General features: G+C 36.7%; 1 protein-coding gene across 1 annotated transcript; it reads right to left on the bottom strand.

Annotated features, from left to right (window-relative positions):
* Positions 1–449: 449 nt before the first annotated feature.
* Positions 450–9,546, bottom strand: LOC139711629 (uncharacterized oxidoreductase SSP0419-like). Its single transcript, XM_071623487.1, has 8 exons — positions 9,519–9,546; positions 6,356–6,495; positions 4,971–5,063; positions 3,744–3,882; positions 2,986–3,026; positions 2,059–2,128; positions 1,292–1,328; positions 450–654 (listed from the first exon to the last, which is right to left on the bottom strand). The coding sequence occupies exons 1-8, from the start codon at positions 9,544–9,546 to the stop codon at positions 450–452; spliced, it is 753 nt and encodes a 250-aa protein (XP_071479588.1).
* Positions 9,547–11,486: the final 1,940 nt, after the last annotated feature.

The following is an 11,486-nucleotide window of genomic DNA, read 5'->3' as shown; positions in this document are numbered from 1 at the left end:
GTATAGTTTTGAATGCACTTCTACTTACATGCACTACAGTCATATAATAGATAATGTTTAAACTCAATGTCATAGATATTTTTAGCGAAACAATCAAAACATAAAAAGAACTGCAGCATAAATCTCGACAATGTTATGTTTTAACCAGGTGGTTCTTCAAGTATAATCTCGATTCATTTTTATACTCATGGTTATCATCCATCATATATATTTGCATCCATGTGTGAAATCCCCACCGAAAAGAGTACAACAAGTTGAGTTACGCTCTGTTTCATACAACCATATCCTACTTACACCTTTACGCTTGCAACACCAGACACCATACACCACTTCTAATTGTAAGAGATTTGCAGCAACCAAACTGTTGCATTATCTGGAATAACTAGTGTATACACTAAAACCAAATGTTTTCTTTCTACAAGGTGCAAGTTTTCCATTTTTTCCTGGTTCTACATCAAGAACCTCCCTCCATCTATTGACATCAGTGCACCTGTGACACACCGCGCGGCATCGGATACCAGATACTCCGTTGCCTTGACAACCTCATTCACCGTGCCGTGTCGACCAATGGGATGCATGGACTTGGACCACTCGATAACTTGCTCGTCAGACTTTCCAAGCAGGCTGTAGAGAGGGGTGAGGATCACTCCGGGGCTGTAATGACGTAATAATCACAGAGACACACGAAACGGCCGTTTAAGTAATTAGCTTGATATAACAGTCAAAACTTGTACAACCACGACAACTCTGAAAAATAGTCCTAATCTTATTACATTAAAAAATAAGGTCTTTACATTAAGAAAAAGGAGTGGAGAAAAATAGTATCTCTAAGACGCACACACTCACAATTACACATATACACAAATTCACTTCTTGATGAGCTTATCAAAGTATTTTGTCATGTTTTGTGTAAAAAGTTAATTGTCCCACTTAGTACCCTAGAATGAGGAGAAGACCAAATTTAAATATGGAGAGGGTGAAAAAAAAAAGAGAAAGGAGGGAAGACAATATTACCTCCCATACACAATTGATACCAACACGTACACTGGTCACGTACACTGTTTTTTTTTTCTTGTCGAAACATAAGAAATATATTTTGGACACCTCCATCATGTTGATTTCACACACGAACATAACATGCATAAGAAAACCTTAAATGCAGCTACAGTTTATGGAACATGTTGATTCCTGTGAGAAGAACACTGATCATTTGTTTTCTTAGAATGAGAACTAACTGTATCAAATCAAAAGCAAATCTGTGTTGTATCAGATACCTCTCTTATAAACTTACTTCACTGAATTCACCCGAACTCCGAACGGACCCATCTCTGCAAAATTGATAGCCAAATTCGAAAAGATACATTTCATTGTGGTAACTAAAGATAAACTCGTCATCAAGATATCGAAATATTTCGACCAGATCATTGCCAACAAATCGTCACTTTTTGATTCGCATCGATAAAATCTTATTGAATGAATACTACATACGTGGTGCTGTTCATTGTATGATGATATTCCGAACGCAAATCCATGTCCATGGTAAAAAATCTCTTTGCGCTGTTTGTGAATACTGAGGTTAGCGGGTTCGGCATTGAGAGTACATGGGATGCTGTGTTGGTATACAAGTAACCTATCAAGGTTTGCCAAATTAAACGAATGTTATGGTGTTATACTTTGTTTTGCTTTTTTATGACTGACGAAGCTTCATTGTATTGCTTCACTGTAGCACACTTTTATCATTAAACACTGTTAAATAAGACGGGATGCGTTATGAAAACGGCATTATATACGCCAGCTACGGCGACTTCTATCATTTTGTTAAGGCAAAAATGCACCATGATCCTTTTTCATTATGAGCGTTGTTTATTAGTCTGGCTTGCACACATCATTATAAATCCTAAAATAATGAATGACGGCTCATGATGATTGATGCTTAATGCCTTCAGGATCATCGTTATAAAATGCCACTTGTTTTGCATAATCCTAATCAATAGTCAGGCCATCAACGTTAGTACTGCAGTATATGACTATGAGGTATTGTAGAATGACGTCACGCACCTACTGCAAAGGATTTGGTGAACTGATCCAGCGCTGCCTTCGATATCGTGTACGTTGGGTTGTAATCACACTAAAAACACACACAAAAAAATCAAGATACATGATACTGGTTTAATCGATGGAAGATAAAAACAAAAGCGATAGCATGTGCTCCGAAAGAATCATTCGTTTACGCTAACACGTTTGCAAAGAGACAATCTTTCGAGTAAATGAACACTTGTTTTAGATTCTGATCAGTCCGAGATGTCTCTTCCTTTCGAAAGCTGAATAAACTAAGGGTACTGGTACGAATTACAAGCTGGAAGTTTTCACAGCACAATTTATGAATTTCACTCTTGCATAATACAGTCGTCACACCATCTCACAATCGAGCTCAGATGGAGACACGATAAAGGAAATGTTCAAATTCGGCTCTTATAGTAAAAACATCTAGCCATTGATGAAGGCATGTTAAGCCATCCCAATAATTGACCTTGGATGGAGTTTCTGAGGCTCTGGTAGCAACTTTGTGAGCGGTGGCAAAATCCTAGGCAACCCCCCCCCCCCCCCCCCCCCCCCCGGCCGCCATTGCCTAAAGACTTGGAATGCGAAGGTTCATTTCTTCTTTTTTTTTTCAATTCAATTCAATTCAATTCATTTATTTTCATTCTCATTTTTTCAAACAAAACGTAACACGGCATAAATCAGGAATTATATCATGAGCATATATGCATTTGTATTGTCATCTTATGTCGATTTCGGGACAGTGTGGCGCCACCCTTATTAAGATTTCCACTTATTACTCAAACCTACAGTGGATGCATTCTAATGACTGAACATTTTGAAGGAATCCTAGTTTAGTATCGGAGCTCTAGAAAAAGTATCTGAAGTACCAGTAGACGTTCACGATTTTTATACGTATGAAATACAATAATAAAATCAATTTACCGTTGTTTTGCTTGCGACGCTTGACGTGTTTACAACGCAACCTGTAATCAAGAGGATACAATAATCATAATGATAAATTGGCAGATGACATTTCAAGACATAATTTGCGAGAAAATGCACACAAATTGTTATTAGAGGAGGAAACGATCGAGATTCTTTGTTGCTTTGCCTCCATGCATATTACTTTGCATTTGATAGTATACTTTATTTTAATTCAATAGCTCAACATTTTCTCGGAAGAATTGAGTGAATGGATTTTTCTTTTATTAAGAAAGTCCTCGACCTGTAACAATGGAAACGGGGCCACGGCGTACGTTTTGACCGTACCAATATCAATATGTCAACCAATATCATAGATCGAATACCGAACGTACCACTCTCTCGCTAAGTTCCCGCTAACTTCTTTCTTCTGTGGACCAGGTGAAAGCCAAGTCGCACGTGCGGAAAACGCTCGGTAGTACTAACGCTATAGGGAGATATAGTTGTGAAACTTTTAACATCCACTCACCGAGGTTTTAGGCCATTTCAGACTCTACAACTTAACGATGGAACCTGGAATCGCTGAATGGTGTTACGACGGTATTAGGGTGAAGTTTCCCCGAGACTTTGTTATTGTTAACTTGATATATGAATGGCCGGAAATAACCTGGATGCAATGGGCCTGTCCAGCAAGACTTGGCTCATCTACAATAATCTGAATGGAAACTTAACTTACAGGCAAGTTAGCGTATGTATAGCTCAACTTGATTTCAGCCTACCTTTAGATTCCTTGAGATAAGGTATCGCTAACTTAGAAAGGTAGATAACAGAGCGAAGGTTAAGTCTCATGACCATGTCGAAAAAGTCCATGTCCAGCTCACAGATTCTCGATTTTGCTGGTCGACCTGCATTATTGATCTGAAAGAAAGAATGAAAACTTAGTATGCCATCTAAGGTTTGGTTGCCATCGACTCTACAAATGATTTCCAACAATGTCTTTGTGGCTAATTTCACATAGTTTATCGTACTTCTGCTCAGTAAGAGGAACCTGTTATAGGTTTCTACTTCTTAATTCTACTCTTACTGCTACTACCACTGACTTCACTACTATTACTAGGCCTGTTTTTATTCCAGTTATATGATTATTGTTTGTATAGTACATTTTGACCACTTTGTGTTAATTAGAGCGCTTCGAGACGTATGTGCTGACGAAATATCGCCATAATAGGTTTCTATGCCGCTATTATTTACGCACTCACCAAAATGTCAATTCATGTGTTCAAGACAATTAACGTACACGGTGTTCATAAACTACACCACTTTCAAATACAAGCACACTTTACTGGACTTTGCTGGCTATCATGCAAGTTGCAGATAGCTACAGGATCGACGCACAAAAAAACTGAAATAAAAAATACCAATTATCTATCCACCATTGCTGATACACACAACACGCACAATTCTAAACCTTGCTTCAACATAGTTCAACACAAATTATTCGTGTATCATATTATGATCTATGGCCTGTAAAAAATGTTAAAAAGCCTTTGTCATTAAAAAAAGAGCAATACACATATTCTAAATATGTCAAAATATGTTACAATCACAATATGATTGGTTGTAAAGCAAAGATGCATGATATTAACTGCATAACGTTGAATTGGAGGGGAAGCTATAAAGCAGGGCTTGTATGCTTTCTCCTCAATAACGCAATATAACAGATAGAAAGATTACTGGTCTATACTAAACAAACAAGCAAACAGACAAACGAAGAAACAGCATGAATATTCGTTAACTTACTATTGTACATTATGTTCTCGCATAAAGTACACTTAACTCAATGAATCTCATTAGACAAACTAATGACAAGTTTAAAGAAAATTTAGAAAGAGGGAGAGAGAGAGAGAGAGATAATTCCGAAACACTTCCTAAGAGGAAAAACAAGTGATCAAAGTATGACTGCAAGAGGAAATACACACACAATAACGCAGCAGCAAAGTTCTTACCAAGATATCTAACCGACCAAACCGATCGATAGTCTCGTTGAAGATTCGATCGATGTCTGCATCGATAGTCATATCGGCAACCACGAGCAGGACCTGTGGTAAAGGGGAATACGAAAAAGTGACGACTGCAATCTAGTGTAATATCTTGTTCTATAGAATGTGGCTAACCTTACAATGATACTTCCATTCGAACCTGGTACATTACTTTCCATACGATTTCTGCTACTACCTCGTTTCATATCACTATACAACTTCTACTACTATAGGTGTTACAAAAAACATTTCCCACTTTTGAACCTTACAGTTAAAAAACTATATATCAGATAACACTGTCATTGATATGAGTAATAGCTAAATGGCTGAAACCTGACTTAAAAATAAATCTTGAATTCAATGAAACTGATTTATGCCATCATTTTTAAACTACCTCCAACAAAATTGTACATTATTCAGCTATTGCTCATATCATTGTTAGTTTTATCTGATATATAGTTTTTGAACTATTAAGGATAAAAAATGGGGATTTTTTTAACACCCAGTACTACTATACTACTACTACTACTACTACTACTACTACTACTGCTACCATCACCACTCCTGGTACAACAATAACAATAACAACAACTACTACTGCTGCTGCTACTACATTGTATTTCTTTTTCTATATAGCCACAGAACTGTACATACTTATCACGTTGCCATTATGCCTTCCATTTTTCATCGACTTGTCGCTGTCCTATCATACTAATTCCCCTGATTTATGAAAGATGTTAGTCAATTGCTCTTTTGTAATGCTAGAAAAGTGCACACAGTACGTTGAACTTTCTTTTGTAATTTCTTTACATTATTGTCCATACATGACGTCATGAACTGTAGCAGTCATTTTGTCCAGCAATATTCCACGGCACCGAAAGAATAACTTTTGAATCAATAAAATTGTCCGATTTTCTTCAAACTTTCGTTGAATTGTTCTAGTAATGTTGCTGCTTCCACTCAATCCACATTCACGTATGAGTTTTAATTTGCTTTAAAACCGTCCTGCTAGAAAGAACGCAGTGCTCCACAGTGTGAAACACAATGTGAAGAACAGTGTGAACACATTGTGAACACAGTGTGAAATCTCTTCACACTGATAAATTCGAGCGTTCACAATGTGAACACATCGTGAATCATCAATTTACAGTGTGAATCAGAACATTATTATGTGAACTCTCTGTGGAAAAAAAAACACACACACCACAGTGTGAAATCATCTTCACACTGTTAAATTCGAGCGTTTTCACAAAGTCGACTAGTGAACACATTGTGAACACATTGTGAACACACTGTGAGACACTGTGTTCTTTCGAGCAGGTCGTATTTCATTGTACTTGGAGACATCTTACGTCACTGTCGCTGAGGCCGCGATCTTGACAGCGTTTTCCAACAGCCAGAAGTCTGTCTGCGTCCCGGCCAGTCAGGGCCAGACGACAACCAAGCTCAGCGAAACGCTCAGCGACGCCCGCGCCAATTCCAGAGCTTGCTCCTAGTGAGAATATTACACATGACGTCATCATTCAGATTTGTCCATAACTCGACTTGCTGTAACGTATTCCAAATTGAATATACAATGTTTTCGTTTCACTATTCAATTGCAGGTGAAGAGCACAAACTGATTTGTTGTTTGTACCCCCAGTTTTCATTTCTAGTTTTACAAAGTCATTTCGTGATCTTCATGGTTGAATGAAACCATGTTTTCAGTTCAGTCATCACAGACAGTGATCTGTATAAAAGGACCTTACGCACTTTGTTAAACTGCACGGTTTTGCATTAATTGACTCTTTTTGCTAGGAGTTACCTTAGAATACCTCAGACGATTCGCTGGTACCATAACATCAACATGCTGGTATACATTGCTCTTCAATTGCCTATGCCATCAAATGAGCTACTGTAGTACCATCAAGGTACGTGATTGTATTCTCTTCAATGCTGTAGCATGTCTACAAGACATGCGCTAATCCGACATGTTGCATTCTCTGCCGAATGCAAACAAACCCGCGACAATCTCGGAAAATTATGCTTTAACCAGCAGCGAGATCAGCGCCACAAATGAGTTATTAGAATTGAAATATCTTTTAACACTAACTGCAGCCTTGTATTGCTCTATTTGTTTCCACGTGATACAAGATTTGATGTATTACAGCTGCGTGTGGTCTGGTCCACATTTCCCGCTCCAAATTTATTTTAAAGGAATATAACTTTATTTTTGTGTTGGCGTGAGGTTGACCGGATATAAGCTACAATAATGAATTACGAATTCCTTAAGTTCCTAATCTAAAGATATTTTGCCCTTTTTTCAAATATGTATGTAGGCGGGTATTATAGGCCTATGTTTTGTCATTAAAGGGAAGATAAACCCCAAGAGCAATGTGGATTGAGTGAAAGCAACAACATTAGTAGAACACATCAGTGAAATTTTGAAGAAAATCGGACAATCGATGCAAAAGTTATGAATTTTTAAAGTTTTGATGTTGGAACCGCTGGATGAGGAGACTACTAGAGGTTATGACGTATGAGTGGACAACAATACCAAGAAAATATAAAGAAAATTCTGCAAAAATCCATTTTTCATGAATATTACAAATTCCATCAACTTGATGTTGACATAGCAATTATTCCCCCTGCTTTCTGAAAGCGGTTGGTCCATTGCTCTTTCATAATTCTAGAAAAGTGAATTTTTGTTGAATTTCCTTTATATTTTCTTTGTATTGTTGTCCACTCATACGTCATATCCTGTAGTAGTCTCCAGCGGTTCCAACACCAAAACTTTAAAAATTCATAACTTTTGCACCGATTGTCCGATTTTCCTCAAACTTTCACTGATGTGTTCTACTAATGTTGCTGCTTTCACTCAATCCACATTGTTCTTTGGGTTTACCTTCCCTTTAACTCCACTTCGTGTTTCCTAAGGAATAGGGCCGACTATATACAATGAGTTTGATTTTGTCTTTGTTTTGTTTGACTGTGATACAGGGAATTGGTTAGATGCTTATACGCCATCCAGTAACCAAGTTACAAAGAGTGTAGGATCCTTTCAGAAGGAACAGACAAGGGGGATAGGAATGGAACACATAATGACGCTATACCTTCTCTTCTATACTTGACAGCGACTTAGTGTTGGGCTTTGTCCAGGATTATTTGTGTATAGGCATGATAGGACTAGTCAGGTTATGTATGTGACGGAGTTTTGTAGTTCCGCTTTTGATACAGTGTAGTATAGGCCCTCTACCAATCATGTAATTTATATCATTACATGGGGGGGGGGGGGGTGTGCATCGTTCAAGTATTGTCTTTTTAGCATTCTTTCCCATTTCCAGCAATTGTATGTACTCAAAATATTTTGCAAACTTAAACATTTCGTTTATCTATTGTACATTGTCATGTTTTATACACTCAATTCCTGTAAAAATGTACATGTTTCTGTTGGCAGGAAAAATGAATGAATGAATGAATGAATGAATGAATGAATGAATGAATGAATGAATGAATGAATGAATGACTGAAATAATCAATCAATCAATCAATCAATCAATTAATTAATCAATTAATGAGTGAATGATGGAATTAATGAGTAAATGATGGAATGAATGAATGAATGAATGAATGAATGAATGAATGAATGAATACCGCTGCATACCAGCAGACTGGAATGAAGGACCTCAAGATTAGATAAGTCTCTGGTTATCCAAGTTAACGAAACGTAAGTACATTATGTTCAGTTCATATTATCAGCATATACCATATTTACACCACACGACTTGACGCCGTGTAAGCTGCTGGCTCTGATATTTTTGATGTGGCAAAAGTTGACTAAGAATGACACTTAACCATTTGTTCAGGTACGATCAAAAGCATTGGCAGAAAATGCAGACAAATAGACGCATCGCACAATTTTGACCACAATGATATCACTTCCGGGACAAACCTCTCTAATAAAGTCCCGATCTCCTAAAACCTTCAAGACATAATCTTAAACAATGGTGGCTCTATCTATAATGGGAAGATTGAAATATTGTCGAGTTTTGTTTACTGAGATTTTTTAAGGATGTGTAATTGGATAAAGGAACCAAAAAACAAAACAAAAAACACCCACCCCAACTTTATTAGATTTTTTTCTCTTAAATCAATGCTGTACTAGCTGTAAATGATGCTAATAAAACCTAATTAGAATGCTAGTAAATAATATGATAAATACTTACAGATAAATATAATAGATATAACGATTATTCACCAAGCTATCGTAGGATAAGCTCACGTGGTAAATCTTGTCACGTATAGGCCTATCATTCTCGCTTTCTTGAAGCATCTGGCTTCATTTTCAATTCCAGTTTTTGTCTTCGCTTTGATTTTACTAGGTACTAGCCACAGGACTATCGCTGTATACGATAGTGTGCCACTCAGATGTTTATACATGGGAATATTGCTTGGAATGGGAAAGAACCCAGTTTAAAAACAGAAAGCAAAACGATGGATATAAGATAATGAAGACACAAAAGTATAGACAGTTACCTGTGATGAGTGCCACCTTTCCATTCATGTTCACTCAGCAACGTTGTTCGTCAGACGAGAGCCTATAAACAGAAGGAATTTCCCTCTTGATCGTGTCTTCTGGCAACTAAAACTGTATAGTACCATAAGACTCCGTCTATCAGTATACGGCTTAATGTAAAGCGAGCATTCTTATCACGCGGGCTGTACTTCACCCACCATCATAAGTCTCCCGCTTATAAATGCGGGCATGAGCTCGCACTTCGAATGTTTTTTTTTTTTTTTTTTTTTTTTTTTTTTTTTTTTTTTTTTAATAGCTCCCTATCAAAAGTACCTTCACACTCTGGTAGCATGCAAGACCACACAGCTCAAACATTAAATGGATGGAATAGTTTCGGACAGGATGAGACTTCAACTTTCCAACGTTTACTGAGGATCAGTTTTTGAGATAATGAAAAACATCGTATGAACTATGAAAGAGCATATTATACAGTGTAATTGTAATGGAAACTCTAAGTTTATTTGATAAAATGTTGGTTTTGAAATGGCTTAGATATCCAAAACGAAGGGATTTCAATAAAAGGTGAGACTCACCTTTCATTAGGATGGCTTTGTTTTAACTTGTTTTTGGATATCTCAGTCAATTTAAAACCGATTTTTGTCAAATGAAATTTGAATTTTAACATTATAAAGTGATTTCTAAGTATGTCGCAAAATCTCAAAAGCTGACTCCACATCTCAACAAATACTTTACCATCCCTTTAAGCCCAGGAGTTCCACTTTGCTAAGACAATAATAATAATGCTGTTGCGTATTATAGTCTACACGATAAAGGAACATTTAACGATGTTTGGTTGTTGTTTTTTCTAAGCATACAACCTCTGTTCTTTTTGCAACCTACAACCTGAAACTTTGTATTCATTTTTATACAAAGAGTTGTGATAAGCTATAAAATCGTTCTGGGAATTTGTAAATCACCGTTTGGGAATTAGGACTCATTTTATCATGCTCACGGACTGATGGAGAGATATTCTAGGTGGAATTTCGTGAATAGCTTGATTATCTTAATGAAATAGTGTAAAATTTTCAGATCTAGGACAGAAGATAGAAGGTTACTCACTACTATAGAAAAGGTAAATAAAATTATTCCCGAATTAGTAGATGTGAAAAAGAGTTTGGCTACCAGCAAGACCAAGGCTGGGAAGTTGCATTTCATTAATTTACAAAATTGGAAACTTTATAAAGTCTTCTGAATAAAACGAATTAATTCAGTGAAATCCACGGTAAGTGATGTTCATGGCAATTTAACGAAATATTTGTCTTTAACGATGTACTGATGTGGAAGAAGCTCCAGTATCTTATACCCCTACTACTGTACACTGTTTGTTACTGTTCCTTGCTCGTAGTTCTCATTTGTATTCCGTTTAGAATAAGGAACTTTCTCTCTGTGCCTTCCCCTTTCTTTCTTTCTTATTTTTTAATCTCTCTTTCTTTAAAGGACAAGTTCACCTTCATAGACATGTGGGTTGAGTGAATGCAGTAATATTAGTAGAACACATCAATGTGAGTTTGAGGAAAATCGGACAATCCGTTCAAAAGTTATTAATTTTTGAAGTTTCTGCTCAGTCACGGCTGGGTAAGAAGACTACTATAGCTTGTGATGTCATACGAGTACAACTACATAAAGAAAGTATAAAGAAAATTCAAGATATTCTCACTTTTCTTACATAATAAAACAACACTCGACTTCTCTCTTTCAGAAGTCAGGGGAAATAATATTACCCCTAACATTAGTCAGTAACATGTCAAAGAAATGTGCACTTTATTCAAAAAGTCAAGTTTTGTGAAATTCAATTTGTTGTACGCATGTGACATCATAATATTATACACTGTAGTAGTCTTCTCCTCCAGCAGTGATTGCACAGATACTTTAAAAATTCATAACTTTTGAAAGGATTGTCGGATTTTCCCCAAACTTTCACTAATGTG

Source organism: Diadema antillarum, unplaced genomic scaffold (genome assembly GCF_040938485.1).
Source record: "Diadema antillarum isolate AM-2024a unplaced genomic scaffold, OU_Dant_1.0 seq00001676_RagTag, whole genome shotgun sequence".
NCBI classification, from domain to species: Eukaryota; Metazoa; Echinodermata; class Echinoidea; order Diadematoida; family Diadematidae; genus Diadema; species Diadema antillarum.
This window is presented reverse-complemented; position numbering and strand designations above follow the sequence as displayed.

What these genes read in the sequence shown, in the direction of transcription:
- LOC139711629 (XM_071623487.1), bottom strand. Translation starts at nt 9,546, where the DNA reads ATGAATGGAAAGGTGGCACTCATCACAG. An exon ending in TTATCTCAAGGAATCTAAAG is followed by an intron (nt 3,027 to 3,743) that starts GTAGGCTGAAAT and finishes TCTTGATTACAG; the next exon opens with GTTGCGTTGTAAACACGTCA. An exon ending in CACCAAATCCTTTGCAGTAG is followed by an intron (nt 1,329 to 2,058) that starts GTGCGTGACGTC and finishes TCAATTTTGCAG; the next exon opens with AGATGGGTCCGTTCGGAGTT.